We start from the raw sequence: 18,512 nt of genomic DNA on the forward strand, positions 1-18,512 counted from the left end.
GCCTTGCACACCTTCCATTCCTGCAGCGATAATGTCAACCATGTCTCAGTAAAGCCAGAGAAAACCAACAACAATGACATCACCCATCAATGGACAAAAACTCAAAACAGCACCCAAGAAAAAGTTTACTTTGAGTATATCATGACAAAAACAAAAAGAAATTACTATATACACACAGAAAATGTAAATGAATTTTATTATAAATGTATAAATGTATATGCTTAAAATAAAAGTTCCCAATTAGAGGGAAAATACATTAAAAGAATATAATGCCATAATCAAGTAGAGCTTACTCAGAATTTAAGGATGTTTTAATACAGTGAACACTATTAACATAATCATATTGAGTGATTTAAATGATAAAACGTGATAACAAAAGATACCAATTTCTACTAAAAGCTTCTAACTAACAATAGACGTTATTCCCTTTAAGTAGATAACATTTGTTTAAAACCAACAGCTAACTTCATATTTAATAAGAAATTTAAAATCTGTTTATCACAATTTTATTTAACACAAAATAGAGATACATAGGAAGAGCCAAATATTTTTGCAGCTATGAGATTAGAAAAAATAGGCCTTCTCAGCGCTGTTGGAACAAAGGCAATTCACTGAAAGACAAATATTTTCTTAAAGTGTTCATTTTAGACCTAGACAATTCAAACTGAAACATTAAAAGGATGTTTACTTTATATAACACATTTTTGGGGGGGAGGGAAAGGTTTTTTGAATATTAAAAATATATATGTGGGAAGGAAAAAATGCAGAGCAATACGATTCAAATGCAGAGTTTAACTTGTCATTAGGCCAAAAAAATATCTAACCACCAAGTGTTCGAATTGCCAAGAAGAGTAAATACCGTTGTTGCTCGCAGCTAGGGAATAAAAACAGAAGACACCGCCATGTGAGGAAGTAAGTGCTGCGCTAGAGATCTGAGAACTCCCTTGGGGTTTGGAGAGGTTAGCTGGGCATTTTAAAGTATCTAATTTTACCGGGTTCGGGGGCAGGTGGGGAGAGAGAGTGCCCTGAGAGGAGCGTCGTTCATAAACACAGAGAGCAAGACCAAAAAACAGGGCCCGTTCCAAAAAATTGCAAGTAGGTCAGTAGCCACACCGTTGGTCTGCATCTTAAAAACTCGATATTTAAAATCAGAAAATTTCTTATAAAAATTTGGATTCTGGCTTCTTTCATCAAACTGGACAATATGACGAACTGGACCACATTTCCGCATGGAGACGAGAGGCAGGTGCCCCTTGCAGACGGGACAATTTGCAACAGCACTTCCCCAGCCCTCTTATGTCCAGCTCACTGCCTCCACTAACTCTCCTTTGTGCTTCCTGCCGTCTTCTGAGTTTATGGCTCCTACGCTACATGATAGGGACCGATAAACTTTACGTCAGGAAAAAGCAATATGATTGGGTCTGAATTTCAAAAAATCAAGCAGGCAGCAGAAGGGAAGACAGAGGGAGAGAAGGGTGGTAAGGAAATCAATAAAATCCTCTCTTAATTAAAAATTAAAAAGGCACCCTGCCTAGTGTCTTGGTTAGGCATCTTCCCGCAAACCAAAAAGTCACGAGTTCGATTCCTGGTTAGGGCACGTGCCTGGGTTGCAGGTTCAGTCCCTGGTTGGGACATGTACAAGAGGCAACTGATGGATGTTTCTCTCCCTTTCTATCTCCTTCCTTTTCTCTCTCTAAAATCAATAGGCATATCCTTGGGTGAGGGTAAAAATATTAAATTAAAATTAAAATGGGGCTACCATCATTGAAGGGGAGTCCACCTACCAACTCCCACTAAAACTTCCAAGACGTGGCCGGAAAACCACTGAGTTCTGTAAGAGGTGGTGAGGGTTTGAGACAAGGCAGCGTGTGGGGAGCGGAAAGAAACAGACAGAGAAGGATAAAAGTTTGAGAGCTTTTTGGGGGGGGAAACTCTCCACACTATGTAACCAATTTGACACTGGGAACCAGGAGAAAGAAAGTATAGGACAATTTGCAGGTTTCTGACTTAAGTCATTAGGAGGTGACACTCCAAAATAAAAAAACAAGAGGAGGAACAAGTCTGGAGAAAAGGTAATCATTCGGTTTAGGGTAGGTTCGATCTGTGGAGGCGAGAGACGTGCGGCTTCGTCTCCAACCCCCCGTGAATCGCCAAAGGAAACTTCTCTCTAAGTCTCACGTGGTAACGCTCTAACAGCTGGTCATCAGATGAAAATAAGACAGAATGAATACCAAAGAACTAAGATTAAAATGGAATAGTATAGAACTGGATAAAATACTGCAACGAGGATTACATAGGGTCACTAACTTCATCTATAAAAGCATAATTATAAGATATAAAAAAAACCCACAATAGTATAAAAGCCTACCAAGTCTCTTAATGTAAAGAATATGCACTATATACTACATCATTTCCATTAAGGATTGCAGATGGCTTATGACAAAAATACACGTAATAAAAGGACAAAATGTAAATAATGGTAATAATAAAGTGTAAAAATATACATTTTTTTTAAAAAAGCACCAGGAGAAATCAGAACTAGGAAAAAAGAAATGAGGTATGCGGACATCAGGGCTCTCCGAAACACCACGGGCGACAACCAAAGTAAAAAGACCGATGTAAGTCACGTGACTCTTACTGTCTGTTAGGAGAGGACACAGCAATTCCTCCCTTTACAAAGGACACTTTTTGGACACCTGCCCCAATAGAAAAGAGAGAACTGCATGGCAAACATTTTCCTCAATTAAATAAACTTAGCTTTATAAAAAACTCACCACCTTGCCCCTTGTTCTCAAATATCATGTTCTTGCAGGACAGTTCAGTGTTTCTAAAAACACTTTACACGTTGACATTTGGGGATATTACTACAGCGAACACAGGGGAGGATTTCACAAAGCTGCTGCTCTGTGGCACCTTTCGATAAAAACAAAGCTGGCTGGTGTGGGTGTGTGGACTGAGTGCCAGCCTGTGAGCCAAAAGGTTGCTGGTTCGATTCCCAGTCAGGGGATAAAAACAAAGAACCAAATATCTCAGTATCACTCAGTGAAGACATCTGGGTGGGGGACAGTGAGAGGAGGAAGGGGAAGGTCAACATGCAATGGGCGAGGTATATAGATTTCGGATGGTCCATCCTGCTCCATAGAAGAATGGATACAAATTTGAGGCATGGACAAACTACACATCCTTCAAACCACAGCAAGTGGGCTTTGGTCAAAGTTTAATGAGAGCAGAGTAGACAGAATGAGGTAGAAACTGGTGGGCAGCACCCAAAAGTCACATACTCTCTGTGCTGCCTGAGGGTGCAGCCACAAGAGGGGGATGTTGTATGAGCACAGTATGGTTGACACCCTTTCATAAAAATTAAGGAACCTAACTAAAGGCCGTCCCACGTCGGCACAGAGGAGGTAAATCACATGCCCCAGTAATGAAAGGGCATGTACAAAATGCACAAAATAAAGACCTACAGAAAGCACACACAGAAAAACATTCACCCGCACCTAAACTTAAAGAAATGCAAAAGACACTATCATTTTGCAACAATAATAAGCTAAGCAAAAGACTAACTTTAAAAATTCAAAATTGTGTGGATTTTAAGAGTTATAGTCAAAATTTGTTGGAACCAAAATATCCCAGGATAAGGAAAACAAGTAAACTACGACACAGTCGTGTTTCTGTGCATAAAAATGATGGTGCGTGATAAACGTGAACATATTCGGGAGGGTGCTTACGGCACATTAAGTGGAAGAGGAAGAACATGAAGTTGAGGTACTGAGACTGCATACAAGGGTGTACAGAAAACACGTGTCTGGGCCGCAGAGCAGCCAGCGGGAAGCTGCACGTGCAGGAGCTTCCCGCCGGCCTGGGAAGAGCTCTCAGGAACCGCAGGCAGAAGCTGCCCCGTCCAGGGCTCGCCCTGCACTAGCCCCCCTCAGCTCGGGATTTACCCTCGCTTTGCCTGCTCCGTGTCCAACCTCGTCCCCAACCTTACCCTCCAAATCGGACAATGTCCCCTTTTCCATCTGCTTTAACTTTCACAACACCCTGTGAGGTAGGCATTTTAAAGAGATCATTCAGTGAACGAATGGTTACAAATCGAAGTTCAACAGAAGCTTTGTTTTCAGACCTTCCAATTGGAGAAGCTTCTTCTAACTTCACGGACGTCCTTTACGGTTTACCTGGCTTCTTGGCCGACTGGGCAGGGACAGAAACCGGGGGACGGGCTACTGCAGCCCCAGCAACAGGTCCTCCTTGTTTCTCGGGGCCCTGTGCGTGCTCAGCAGAAGCAGCTGAATTATCTAGAAGGAAGAAAGACACGAGGCTTCCTAAGATACTCCTTTTATATTTTCTAAGTTTCACGTTATAGTGGAAACATCTGCCTGGTGAATCAGACCGCAGGCAAAGCTCCGATTTGGAGTTTGGGTCTTCCAGATTTAAAATATATTAAACACACATACGCACGCACACAGAGCGGGCAGAAAGAGGCTACTTCATAGCAGGAGGGGCCACGACACAAGACCAGATGAAGGTCACGCCGGACGCCAGACATAATGCAGAGGAGGCCCCTGCTGCCATTTGGAGTGCCCTAGAGCTCCTCCAACGTTGGTGTGCACAGAGGCCTCCATGCCTTCGCGCCACCCGCCCATGAGGCCGGCCACTACCATCTCAACATTAGACAGCTCCACCGTAAAAGCTCAGACACCTGCTATGATGATACGGTTTTCCATCAACCGTTCTCTGAGCCTACCGCCCAGTAAACCTGATTTTCAGCTACAGGCAACTCAATAGAATGAGTTACCTGAATGCATTATAACGAAAGAACACCAAATCACACTGTGTAGACCTAAAAAGTAACAGACTGGGCAGCGATATGGGAAGATGGTCATGATGCTGTATTAAGTGACAGTTGAAGACACTACACCAGTACATACTTTGACCACAACTGGACCAGTCTTTGTACAGTAACAAAACTGAAGGGTTTGCAAGTAAATGGTGATGATTACTGTGCATTAGAGTAAGTGGAGCCATGCACAATTTTTATTTCTATTCTATTACCCGAATATTCCCATAATGTGGTTAAAATTTCCTAACAATTAAAAAAGAAAATTTAGCCCTGGCTGGTGTGGCTCAGGGGATTGAGTGCTGGCCTGCGAACCAAAGGGGTCATCGGTTCAATTCCCAGTCAGGGCAAATGCCTGGGTTACAGGCTAGGTCCCCAGTGGGGGGTGCTTGAGAAGCAGCTACACATTGATGTTTCTCTCCCTCTTAAAAAAAAAAAGAAAAAGAAATTTTAATTCAATTTAATAAAAGAAAGCCGTCCTACATCATCCTTACCTCTCTAGTCACTGGCCCACCTCCCTCCTCTTTTTTCCAAGTGAAGCAGTTAAGACTGATCTACCTACTTCCTGACCCCCAACTTACCAAGGAGCCGCACTGCTCAAGCACTTGGGCAGGTGTCATTAGCTGGCAGCCCTGAAAATAAGCGGCAGCCCTTCTCTCCTTTGGATACACAGTTCCATCTCATAAATGCTGACTGTCCTAAGCTCCCCCTAGGACAGAGCACTTAACCTATGAAGTGCTTTCAGGTCAAAACGACATCAGGGATGGAGCTCTGTCTACCTCTGACAGTCTCACCTTTATTTTCGAGCATCTTGTGCAGCTTCTCGTGCCTGTAGGTAGAGATGATCTGGAAGTTAACCACACTGGGGATATTCAGTCCTTGGTCCTGCAGCAGCTTCAGGGACGCCGCGTGAATGAGCTGATGGGACCGTTTGCACTTCTGCAGCTTGCACTCTCCCCTGACAAATGACTTGCACACGTGAAACTTGTTGCACTTGTCCTTGAGGTTGCAGTAACCGTACAGGGCTTCGCCTTTGTTGTAGCACAAACAGACCTGGGAGAGAAATGAGGCAACACTGAAAACTGGTTTTCACTGTCTCTGACTCTGACACTCAGCTGACCTGCCCACCTTTCCCAAAACCGGTAACCAATGAGCGAATTCTACGCAGGTGTTAAAAGCTGGCCGGGCCCCCCTTGCCTTAAGGCGAGACCAATTTTTTTTTTAATCCTCATCAGAGGATATGTCTATTGATTTTTAGAGAGAGGCAGAGAGAGAGAAAGGGAAAAAAACATCGATGTTTAGAAAACTCTACTTTGAATTGGTGGTCTCGTAAAATTTTCCTTTGGGATTCCAACTCTTTTATTTTTCTTTCTTTTTTTATCCCCACCTGAGGACACTTTTTCATTGCTCTTTAGAGAGAGAGGGAGGGAGAGAGAAGCACAAATTGGTTGCCTTCCGTACACGCCCAGACCAGGGGTTGAACACGCAACCCTTCGGTAAGGGGGCGATGCTCCAAGTGAGCCACACGGGCCAGGGCTATTTTATTTTTAAAAAATTACTTGTGTCTAGCTAAACAGACACAAATACACTAACTTCGCCATTATAGCAGTGACGGTGGGTACTTTTAAAGCATTTGAACCTAAATCATGGTGTTTGAAAGCAATTAAAATCAGTATCTAAGGCCCCCAAGTAAGTGAATGGCGGGAAATACTGATAACAAATATGACCAGAAAATAGTTTTTTATCATTAAAGACATCTTACCAATTAACAGGAAAAGACACACGCCTCCATAAAAAAAATAGGCAAAAGCATAAACAGGCAATTCACGAAACACAGGCTTCACAGACAGACCTAGTCAAATCTGCCATTACTGTGTGACCTTAGGTAAAGTATATGATCTAGCTGAAACTCAGTTTCCACACCTGTAAAAATGGGGGCAGGTTATTAATGAGCTAAAGTATATAAACCGCTTAGTGTTTGGCACGCACTCAGAGAACAGTAGCCATTATTATTATTTCTATGCCACTGGGATCTGTCATTCTCTCTGTGTGGAAGTCCAGTAAAACCATAGAGACTGCAGAAAGGGTACCCTAACCCCACCCCACCCCCATGCACCTCAGGCAGTCAGGCTCTCCCCTGGGACTCCCCCCGCATCTCACCCCACTCCCGCAGACCACATCAGGGTGACTCTTGGGTGACTCACCTCCGGTAAAAGGCAGGGGTCGTTCTGTAAAAGCAGAATCCGAAGCTGGGCCTCATTGAGGCCAAAAATCCCGTGGTTTTTCAGGACTTGGATGTTGACGGGTGTGTGGATATCATGGGAAAGGGTACAGGTGGACCTAGAACACAAAGCTCTGGATCAGAGGCCCAGGCTGCCTCTCGAAGGCGCCGGGACTGGGGACCAAACCCCAACCCAATGGGCCCTTGACCAAGATGGAACCCGCGATCTTTAAGTTTACGGGATGACGCTCCAACCAGCTGACACTCCAACCAAGTGGGCAGGGCTGAGGCTTTTGGGTTTTGTTTTGGTATTTTGTTTTGTTTTGTTTGTTTGTTTTTATTTCAATGAGGACGCTTTAAAGCCAAGCGCCGCCCCCCCCCCCGCCCCGCCCCAGTCACTGGCCTCGACAGAGGGTGCCCACCTGTTTTATAGATGACTGCACTTGGCTTCTCCACCCCAAACAGCTGCCCACCCCCATAGGCCGCCATCGTGCCCCCAACCCTGCTTTGGGGAGCCTGAGGAAACCCAGGCAGCCCCAGACGACCTCTCCCAAATCATCCACCCCCTCCAGTTCCCGAGGGTCAGACCAGATCGGTCTTTCTAAACCTTGGGAGCTCAGACTGGCTTCTGTAAAGCTTAGTGTTTACGTGGGCAGAGGCAATCTCTGCATAAAAGGCCCCAAGGATCCGATGGGATCCGCAAATACCCCGCAAAAGACCACCGGAGTAAATGAACTCCAAAGTCCCAATCCTGATTTCTCCGAACCGTGTTGTGGAGGGTCCGCGGGCAGGGACATCTAAGAAATCCAAGTTCAGGGGCCTCCCTCCTCGTCCTGCACCGGAGCTGGGAGCGCAGGGCGGGCCTTCCCCGGAGGACCCTGCAGGGCCCCTTCCAGAGGCTTCCCTACCGCCCTTTCTAAGGAGGTCGCGGGGCCCGGGCACACCACCCCCTTTTTCAACTCTTTGCGTCCCGCTTCCAGCGGCCCGCGCCCGGGGATCGCGCCGCCGCCCGGGTCCCGAGGCCGCCGGGCGCCTCACCAGCAGTCGCGGTTCGGGCACTTGCCCAGCATGTGACGGCGGCAGAAGTGCAGCTGGTCGCAGCCCTGGCACTCGCCGCGCTGGTAGCGGGCGCACAGGCGCGCCGAGGACACCGCCACCACCCTGCAGGCCAAGGGGCCGCCGCCGCCGCCGCCCGCGCCGGCCGCCACTTCGGCCTCGGCGTCCCAGAGGCCCTCCTTCACCTCCACCTCCTGCAGCAGGAAGCGGTCGGGCCCGGCCCGGCGCAGCACGTCCCGCAGCCTGGCCTCCGAGAGCTCCACGTGGGCGCGCAGGTCCGGCAGGAACATGCGGCCGCCGTTGGCGCACAGCACCTTGGTGAGGAAGGAGCACACGGTGGGCTCCGCCATGCTCCCGGCGCGGCCCCCTGCGCGGCCCAGCACGGCAATCCGCGGCGGGCAGGCTCCTCCCAGTCTCGGGATTTCAACCCGAGATCCCGAGACAGTCTGGGGAAGGGCTGGCAGGGGGCGCGGCGGCCGTGGGCGCAGCGGGGGGGCCCCCTGGACGTGGACTAGGCAGGGGCGGTATTTACTGAGCGCCTGCTCTGTGCCAGGCGCGGGTCAAGGTGAATCCCTGCCTGAGGGACGTGTAGGGTGGTGGGGGAGTCACAACTCGCAAACAAATGAGAGAACTCGAGATACTGGTAAGGAATACAAAGATGAAGTAGGTAGTGTGAATTAAACACAGAATTTTAACTATCACGGCCGGTCTTTTTACAAGAGAGGGTTTATTAGGCCTTTGGTAGCAACAAAGTAAGACCAGCCTTGGGGCATGGAGTGCTAAGCCACCAGAAGCGTGTTAGGTGAGAAAGACGGCAGGTCCATTGTCCTGGGGTTTTGCAAGCGCTTTTATACCTCAAGTGGGTTGCGGGGGCGGGGGCGGGGGGAGGCGGGGAGGCTTGCAAATGGGTCTGAAAGGATTTACATCAGCTACAGACAATGGAGATGGGAGAAGGTGAAGCGGGCCTAACTGGAGGAAGAAGCGCCTGTCCTGGGAAAAGGGCGGCAGGCGCCACGCCAAGTCCGCTGTGGAAGGTGGCAAGAAAAGCCCCTGAAACAGCCCAAGAAGCAGGCCAAGGAGATGGACGAGATAAGGCTTTCAAGCAGAAGCAAAAAGAAGCTCAAATCGAAGGCCTGGGGTGGGCAGGGCCCCCTGGTCACAGGTGGATTTAAGAAACCTGGCAAAAATTGAGCTGCTCCTGGTGCCTGGGGCAGTAGTGACCCTAAATTCCATTCCTGTTTTAGCATCTGGGTCCCTGTCCTACCATTCCTGCCACCTATAGCTACAATGCATTGTTCTGGAGCCTGTTGTAATGTTTAAGAATGAACTTTTGTAAAAAAATAAAATAAAATAAAATAATAACAATAAAATAAAAAAAGAAGAAGAAGAGGAAGGTGGGCCCCCTCCTGTGAATTAGCTGTGGGCAGCAGATTGGAAAGTTCACGTGCAAATGCAAAGCCAAGGCTCCTAGGGTTGGATGGCGCCTGGCTGTCCTCTCTGGGATAATCCAACTGCCACCTGGCAATTAATCCTAAATCCCAACAGATACACAGGAATGTGAGCAGTCTCCTGTCAGAGCTGGTCCTCAGTCACTAACAGGCTAACTGTTGTGTCTCACCCTCCCCCTGCTGCCATCTTAATTTAGAACATCGCTAATTTTTTTTTCTTGGTCATGTGGTTAGAAGGGGCTGAGTGGCCTCAAGTAATTAGTATGAGAAAGCTCTCTGAGCAGGTGGACACTAGCCAGACACACGTGGCTGTTGGAGCACTTGAAATGTGACCCGTGCCGTGTGAAATGCATACACTGGAATTCGAAGATTTAGAATGAAGAAAATGCTAAGTATCTCATTAATAAACCATGCGGCTCACTCGCTATTTCTGTGGACAGCACAGGTCTAGACCTGTACATTGATTAAGCAGCTATCTTTTTGGCTCCACACTGTGCTCACTTAATGAACATTTATTGAGCTAATGCAGTGACCTAGTACAAAGACGAGTAAGACATAACCCAGGAATTCCACCAGCCTCATTGATGTTTGTTCTGAGGGCCCAGTGAGTTCATGCCCTATTGAAGCAGGGTGCAGCGAAGAGGAGGGCCCCAAGAAGGGATTTGTAATGGGGTCCAGGACTCGGGGTGTCCAGGAAATATTAGAAAAATGTATGTAGGATGTCTTCACCCCCACAGGCCTGAGCCAAGGGGGATGGGACACATGGAACAGGGCCATTCAGAGCTGTTTTGGGTAGCAAGAGCTTTGCAGCTAACCCCTGGCACAGTCATTTAACATATCTATAACCTTTAACTGGTTTAATGGATGTGTTAAGTAGCTGTGGCCATGCTTTGAGCCAGGGGAATGGGACCAAATTCCACCCAGGATGGGACTGGGAAGTAACTCCCCCCTGGTTACAGGGCCTGCGTGAGAGCGTGGAGATGATTGGCTCCATGCCATGGGGCCAAACCTGCCCAGACTTACTATGGCAGCCCAGTAAAGCTGGAAGAATACAGGGATGCTGGCAGGTGTAACTGACTGTAGGAGGAGTCAGAAATGGGGCTGCAAAGGAAGATGGGCGCTGGGATTTAAACCTAGGCCTGGCAGCCATAGAAAAGAAGAGACCACGTGGCTCCAAAGACTGGGGAGGACCACAAGGTTTGGGGGGAGAAAAGAGGAGACCACGCGGCTCCAAAGTAAATAGGGAGTAGACCACACGGCTCTGAAGTAAATGGGGGAACCACGAGGTTCTGAAGCAAGTAGATAGATAAAGGTCCATGTGGTTCTGAAGAAAAAGAGGAGAACCACGAGGTTCTGAAGTGGGGAAAAGGACCACGCGGTTCTGAAGGAGAGTAAAGAGGACGAGGTTTTGGAGTGCTTCTTCTTGCCACGCGGCTTAGGCAGCAGGAGAGACTTTGCAGCCATAGAGAAAGGGGAGAAAGGACTCTTGCTGCTGGGCCATGAGAAGGTGCCACACGGCTTTGGATTAACTGGAGGTTGCAGCAGCCACACAGCTGATGGTGCTGGGAGCCTGAATCACGGACTTCTACTTCTTTTCCTGAGACACGGTACCCCAGACTGGGCACAGGGAGAGGGAAGGACTGTGCATCTGTGGGTATTCTAAAGGACTTTAGTATCTTATTGAAGACATTAGGTCATTATTCTAAGTTTGTATAACTTTTAAATAAACAATTCCTTTCCTTTTCACTAGTCTCTGGCATTGAGAGACGTCTTTCCTCTGGCGGAGGGCATTGGGAACCTAGCAGGTGGGCGTGGGGGGAAGGAACCTCCAGAGACAGAAAGGGGGAATCCTTTCTGTAATAATTTATCGTGAAGGAACCACCACCACCCCCTTGCTCTGTAACACTATGATGTAAAGAACCTAGAGAAAGGAAGACCTTCTCTGCCGTGCTAAGAGGTTTGGACTTCATATGAAGACTTGGGAAGCCACTTCAGGAATTTCTGTTGCGAAGTGACATGATCCCCTGCCTAGACCGCTTTCCCCCTGATCTAGGGATCTCCTTTCTGCCATTCAACTCCGAGCTTAGAAGTTCAAGTATTCTCTTCAGCAAGGCCTTTCCTGACCTCCCAAGCTAAAGTAGCTCCCCAGTCTCCATATGGAACTTACCACTGATAATTTTTCTTCTCGTTTATTTATGCACTTGTAGAAGTCAAGTCCATGAAAGCAGGAATCTCATTGGTCTTGTTCATTGCTGTATCCCTAAACTTAAATCAGTGCCTGGCCATACTGTAGGATAGGTGTCTTAGAAATATCCCTGGCAGCAGTGAGAATGTATTTCTAGGAAAGCAAGACAAGACAGAATAATGGAGGAGAAAACAGGATTTGGGGGGTTATAATCTCAGTTTTTATCGTGTTGAGATTGCAATGGACAACCCAAGATGAGATGCTCGGTAGGCAGTGAGTTGTTTTGGGTTGACAAAAAATTCATTACTTTTTTCCATAAAATAAAAGATACATGTTTCATTTTCACCAATAACTCTCTGGATCTGGGTATTTTGAGAATGTTAGCTATCTCCCACTATTGGCTTCTAGTGGGTAGAGGCCAGGGGTGCTGCTAAATATCTTCAAATGCATAATAAGACAGCCCCTCAGCAAAGAATTATTTGGCCAAAATGTCGATAGTACCAAGAAACTTCACAAACCACTTTTGACACATTTGGTCAGTCACAGCACCTTCTCCATTCAATGCACAAATCTTTTTTTACGTTTTGGTCGTGTTTTTACCTTTCTTGAAATAACAAAGCATAATTTGCCAAAAATGTTGTGTATCTTCTTTCATCTTCAATATTAAAACTGCTACACAAAAATTCACCAATTGTAATAAGTTTTAAATGCACGCTGTGAGTTGTTAAGATCACTCAGCAAAAATGAAGCATGAAAAGCCGAGGAGGACAAAACCGTGGGGAACAGCGACATTAAACACGTCTGAACACTTGAGAGCCTGCTATGACGAAGTAAATAAACAAATAGGACAAATAACTAATTGGGAAGACGCACACGTCTGCTCATGCTTGATTTGACAGCATTTTCGTGTATCTGAACGAGGGCACTCTGGCAGCAACAGGCTGGCTATCCATTATTTTACTTACACTGAGGTCCAAGTCAGGGGCAATTCTGCCTTCACTTTAATCAAAGCTACACTGCCGCATAGGGATTTTCCTCCTCTCTCCACCCATTCTGATTAAACAATGAGAAGGGCCTTTAAAGGAGTGACCGTTAGGACAATTCTGATGACCATCTACATTTACATGTTTACCTTTTCTGCCTCAGCCTGGCCCTGGCCCCACCCGACCCCAAGAAAGGTGTCTTATAGCAGCTTCCAGCCTCTCTGTCTCTAAGCCCCTAAACAAAAGATGTGCCCACTGGCTGGGGGCATCTCCATCACCACCACCCTTCCTTTCCCTGGAGGTGTCGTGGTGAGTCCTGGGATGATAAAGCTGGAAGGGAAAAAAGCACATCCTCTACCTCTCAGTGAATAAATTGGTGTCTGCAGTGGATGGTCTTTTGGAGATACCTAGAAATCAAGTAAAAACAGGCAGCACAGCAAAATTACTATGTACTTTGTGTGAGCCTCAGAATGAGCTTGGAGAACAAGAAATACAATGCCACTACTGAAATATAGATTGTTGGAGCTTTATTCAGCAAAATTCATGGTATCAGCATATGAAGCACTCAGCTAGTTACGAGGTATGGCACAGTGAATGAGACAGCTTGACTCGGCCCTCAAGGAGCTCACATTCTAATGCAGAAACAGACAGCGTCCAGGTGGGTAGATGCTGAAAATGAACAGGGCAAGGCACACCGTATTTTAAAAACTGGGCACCGGGGAGACAAACATCTGATTTCATCTATAGGACTCCGGATGGAAGCAAACAAGCTGATCTGAAGATGCTACGAATGAACTGAGTCAGTGGGTCTCAGCAGTGGTAGTTTGGAAATTGATGGGTTGTTGGTGTCATAATAACCGGGAACTATGACTGCCACTCAGTGGATGCAGCCAGGGATAACAGATGTCCTGCAGCGTATGGGCTAGCCCCACACAACGAAGAATTATTCTGCACCTATTCGACTTTCTAATGTCCTGCTGGACATATATGGAGGACCTACAGCTTGTCCGAGAGAATATAGTAAATGTTTTCCTCTTAGACAACCTGTAATTTGTCTTGTCCTATTATCATTGTTTAAAGGAAGGTAATCTCGCTCTTTCCCTTCCCTTCCCTTCCAGATAAGGTATATGGTCTGTTATGACTTAACCCCAACACTGGTCTTCATCTAGCGTGACCTATACTTCCTTCATCTGCCTATACTTCTGTACAGGAAGTAGCCTCTGATCGACTCTTAAATCCAACCCTATTCACTCTAAGTAGAAATAAGTATCTACCTCGTGATGTTGCACGGCATAGTCATGCCTGAGCATTTCCACATTGAAATTCAGTTTATTTTTTTTTATCACAAATTGCTTTCCTCCTGTTTCTCCCTCATCAGAGTTAGGCAATCAGTTGATTTTTAAAGAAATGCATGTGTGTAAATAGATTGCATTATCTATGAGTCATCTCAGGACAGCGAAAGGGTTATTACAAAATGCTCTGAAAAAGGTGACTAGATCTGATAGGGTGTGTGGTTGTCACCTTAACTGGGGGTAGGAAGGGCTTTACTGCCACTTAGTATGTGAGGGCCACGTATGCTGAACACTTTGCAATACGTTGGACAGTTCCTCACGGTAAGGAATTCTTCTACACCCTATACGAATTCTGAATGTCTCACTAGACATTCGTGTATGATCTACGGCACGTCTGCAAAAAATACATGTCCTCATTTTCTGTGTTTTGACAATCTGTAGATTGTCTTGCATAGTATCTTTCTTTCAATGAAGGTGTTCTTATAGAAATACGTATTACCATAAGCTAGAAAGTTACTGTATCACTGCTTTCTATTCTAATGTCCACTTGTATCCCTGCTGTTGCATTTTCCCACACTTCTTTGTACAGATTAGCTTCTGATCTCCTACCTTCCTTTAAGTTCAAATTATTCACTGTAAGTAGGTGGAAACATCTGACTACTTAGTTAGGTCTTCTACTATAGTCGTGCCCGAGTTGTGTACTTTTTATTTCCCTTTTATGTTCTTATTACTTAAACTTATTTCTAAAATTGTGTGTAGGTAGAGTATGTTACCACTGAATTGCATTTTGAGGATGATAAAGCGGATGTTACAAAGTATTTGTCATTAAAAAAAAAAAAAGGCAGGAGTGCTAGCTGAGAACCACTGAGCTACGTGGAAAGGGTAGCAAAGGACTGACAGAAAGCCCAAGCAGCTCTCGTGGGAGAAGATAAATGATGGGCGGAGGGGGGAGAGAAGGGAGCAATCACGTGGGGTTTGGATAATGATTTGGAACTTTATTCTAAAGGCATGATCAGATTTGTGTTTTGAAAGATTATTAAGTAAAAAAATTTAAAAATACAGCATTCTTGCTAAGTAGAGAACAACTTAGAAGGGGGCAAAGAGATATTTCAGAGGGAAAACAACTTGGGAACAGCTTGGGAGCCTTGGGGAAGTCAGAGGGAGGGGTCGGGATGACTTCTGGATGCAACTCTGCCTGAGCAGAGGTGTGGATGGCAATCCCACTATATGGGGAGGAGCCGGCGCCCTCGTTTGAGGGAGGCGGAACGGGAGTTTTGGACATGCCAAGGTAGAGATGCCTGAGAAATATCCCACTAGAGATGTGTAGCGGGCAGTCAGATGGAGTTGGCTAGATTGCACCTCTGCAACATGAGGGTGAAGATCAGGAAATGAAAACTCCAAAACAGAAGCTACCGTGAATAAAAAAAAAAGTGACTGAGAGTATCTACCTGTGGCAAGCCTCCCAGAAAATAGCCCTACGCTAAAAACGCTTCAAACATTTTTGTTACTGGTGCAGCCCTTTAAGCCAAGGAGGGTGGCGTGCTTTGCACAGATCAAAAATCTGACTAATATAAAATCTCGAATGCTCATTAATTTCCGTAACAGGCCTGCTGGCAGGAACTAAAACAGGCAACTTTGGAGATGGGGGTGGGTGGAATGTTCGAAAAGGAAAACTGAAAGGAAAAACCTGACTCATAAGAAGGAACTTGGTGCGCACACCACAGCCACTCTCAAAACTGACTGCGTTACACTTCCCGCGTTACAATCTGTTCCACTGAGAAAAAGTAGCCCCTTGCAGGGACGAGGCCCGTGGGAGCCACTGTTCTCTTTGTTCTGATTCCGTGCTCACCAGGAACAAATCTCGCCTCCTCCGTAGGGGGCCCAGCCTTCCACAGGAGGGCCCTGCTCCTCATTCCCAGGGGAGCTTCACCCGCCGTGGCGGACAACAACTACAGGGGCGCTAGGGTTTATCGGTCATGATTGCGTGACCCCGGTTACTACAACCCAGTACTCCGAAAAGACACACATGCCTCATGAAAGCCGACCTGAAAGAAGTCTTCTCTGGGACCATACTGGTTAGGATATAAATGTCTACTTGGCTATAAGTATATAAAGGCCTCACTGGGCCACCAATTCGAGTTGGCGCTTCTCTCTGAGCCACGCTTGGCAACTCTTTTCACTGAATTCCAGAGTGGACCTGAATGGAGCACCCCCTAAATAAACGTAGAGATAACGAAATGTATGCCTCAAATCAGCTTCACTACAAAGGTACAGCACTATAGCTGTGTCTGTAATGGCATTTAAATTACCTTTACTTCCTCCCCTGCATATTCCTAGGCATTCCCCACCCCCAGCTTTTCAATCTTCCATCCACGGAGGTACTGTCTTATGTCCTTATTTCAACAGGCATTTTTAGATTTCTCTCAAAGTTCCCAAATTAATTCTTTTTCAATGTAACCCAAACAAAACCAGGCCATCCAGTAAACTCTAAGAGTGGTCGGGAGAGAAAGGTTGCCAGTCGCAGAAGTTGCAGAAATCAGTCTTTCCCAGTTACCTCTAAGGCGGTAGAGGTAACTAAAACTCCCACCCTCTGTCACCCCGTACTGCTGCCTGTCTGTCAGCCACGGGGACAGTGATGTAGTTGGAACAGGATGCATCCTGGACGTTCGGAGTTTTTTAAGTTTCCAGATGATTTAAAATGTGCAGCAAAGTTTGGGAACCACTGATCCAAGGCATTTGATAACGAGGCAAGCAAATGTAAAAAAAAAAAAAGTTTAACTATTTTTTCTGTGGCCATCTGCTTCTGTCGTGAACGGAATGGTTACGGCATCCTTTAAGACGGGGTGTTCGTCATTTCTAACTAATCACGCAGGCCTTATCTTTATCTGCTTCGGTATACTCAATCATGTATTCCGGGTAAATCTGATCTTTCTGAAAGATGACAAAGACGGAAGGGTTCAACCTGGAATCCACGCAGCTGTCACACAGTGAAGGGGGGCTCGTGTATCTCCTGTTTCCCTCGATGGAGTCTCCGACCAGCACGCGGGCCACAAACATAACGGTGTTTTTGGGGTCATACTGGCAACTCCTATGGGCAGAGATGGCATCTTTCATAAAGTAATTTCCTAGAAATAATAAGAAAAAAGGGTAGGAATTAGTACAAAAGAAGGTATGTCGTTTTTAAGATCATTTACACACCATGAAATGAGGAGCATCGACTGACTAAGCCAGTGATTTGCAACTGGTTGCCCCACAAGAATGAGCACAAGAGCCACCCGTGACATTGAGAACAGACCGCCAGTGACCGGAGGGGAGAGGGAAGGGGATAATGGGGGGAAAGGGTGAAGGGTTTACGGGAACAATCATAAAGGACACATGGACAATAACAAGGGGGGTGGAAACAGGGGAGGGAGGTGGGGAGGGCTGGGGTGGTGGGGAGAAAAGGCAGAAAACCGTACTTGAACAACAACAACAAAAAGAGCCATCTGGTGTGAATGAATCAAAATTATACCTATCTTCTTTGTCAGATCTGCGAAGAATATATTTTCGGTGTGCTGCAGAATTTTAGCGATCGGTTTATGTGTGCCGCGAGAGGAAAAGGGTGGGAAATCGCTGGACTCAGCAGAGGTCAACAATACCTTCCTGACACTCATAACCTTTCCTTTGTCCTTACAAAACGCTTACTACACAAGTCAACTCGCGTACAGTGTACGAACCCCACTGGGCTAACAGAGACAGTGGCTACTGTGAGGGGGTCCCGGAGACGGTGACAGCCACTGGGGACAAAGACCGAGTGGTTGGTGGTGTCACCGTGATCTGATTCGTGCGGTTCGTGCAGGGGGAGCCGAATTATAACTGATGAACCAAAGACATTCCAGCTCAGGCCCTTTACCAGTGTAGGGGACAAAGGCCATTTGCCCCCGATGGAAGGTCACAAATAATGTGAAAGGAACAGGTACAGTAGGCCAAGCAAGTGACCCTGGCAGAGCTCTTCACTGACAATTGATCCATCACCCTCAAATCTAAGACCTCTGATAATCGCAGGGATTCCCACACTCAGCAGATCAACGATGATTTCCTGACAATTTAAAATTTCCTATTTTTATTTTTAGCCTTGCCAGATGCTTTTCTGCCTTCATTAAAGGAAATGAGTCTATGTGGAAAATTCTGATTTTCTACGCAAAAAGTCCGAATTAAAATGAATGTTATATTTACAGTAACAAATGTTTAACACTTTTTCCATTTATTTTGTTTTTCTTCTTCATTATTATTTTTATAATTCAGATGTTCAAATTTTCCTGAAATACTCTTCATCCTGAATAGGTCAGCTACTTGACATTCTGGGTAAATGATGTTCAATAGTATGTAGCATGAAAAATTCAAGTCCAACTCTACGGAGCTGCCATTGCCCGTCCCCTCCCCATTCCTAGGCATTTAATACGTATACACTCAAATGGCTTTCTTTTTATTTGTTCATAAACAGCAAACAA

At 46.2% G+C, this 18,512-nt stretch overlaps 3 protein-coding genes across 3 annotated transcripts in view; 1 reads left to right on the forward strand and 2 right to left on the reverse strand.

Annotated features, from left to right (window-relative positions):
* Nucleotides 1–18,512, forward strand: part of FMC1 (formation of mitochondrial complex V assembly factor 1 homolog) — a 394,222-nt gene that overhangs the window by 160,793 nt on the left and 214,917 nt on the right. The gene's annotated exons all lie outside the window — the stretch shown is intronic.
* ZC3HAV1L (ZC3HAV1 like) lies at nt 179–8,493 on the reverse strand. Its single transcript, XM_053927111.1, has 4 exons — nt 8,097–8,493; nt 7,042–7,177; nt 5,632–5,890; nt 179–4,295 (listed from the first exon to the last, which is right to left on the reverse strand). Exons 1-4 carry the CDS (start codon nt 8,462–8,464, stop codon nt 4,165–4,167), a joined length of 894 nt encoding a protein of 297 aa, XP_053783086.1. The 5' UTR covers nt 8,465–8,493; the 3' UTR covers nt 179–4,164.
* Nucleotides 16,609–18,512, reverse strand: part of ZC3HAV1 (zinc finger CCCH-type containing, antiviral 1) — a 54,808-nt gene continuing 52,904 nt past the window's right edge. The window contains exon 13 of the mRNA XM_024555027.4: nt 16,609–17,147. Within this exon, the coding sequence (XP_024410795.2) occupies nt 16,879–17,147 (269 nt within the window). The 3' untranslated portion in view covers nt 16,609–16,878. The remainder of the gene's footprint in view (nt 17,148–18,512) is intronic.

The sequence above is a fragment of the Desmodus rotundus genome, chromosome 6 (genome assembly GCF_022682495.2).
Source record: "Desmodus rotundus isolate HL8 chromosome 6, HLdesRot8A.1, whole genome shotgun sequence".
In the NCBI taxonomy this organism is placed as follows: domain Eukaryota; kingdom Metazoa; phylum Chordata; class Mammalia; order Chiroptera; family Phyllostomidae; genus Desmodus; species Desmodus rotundus.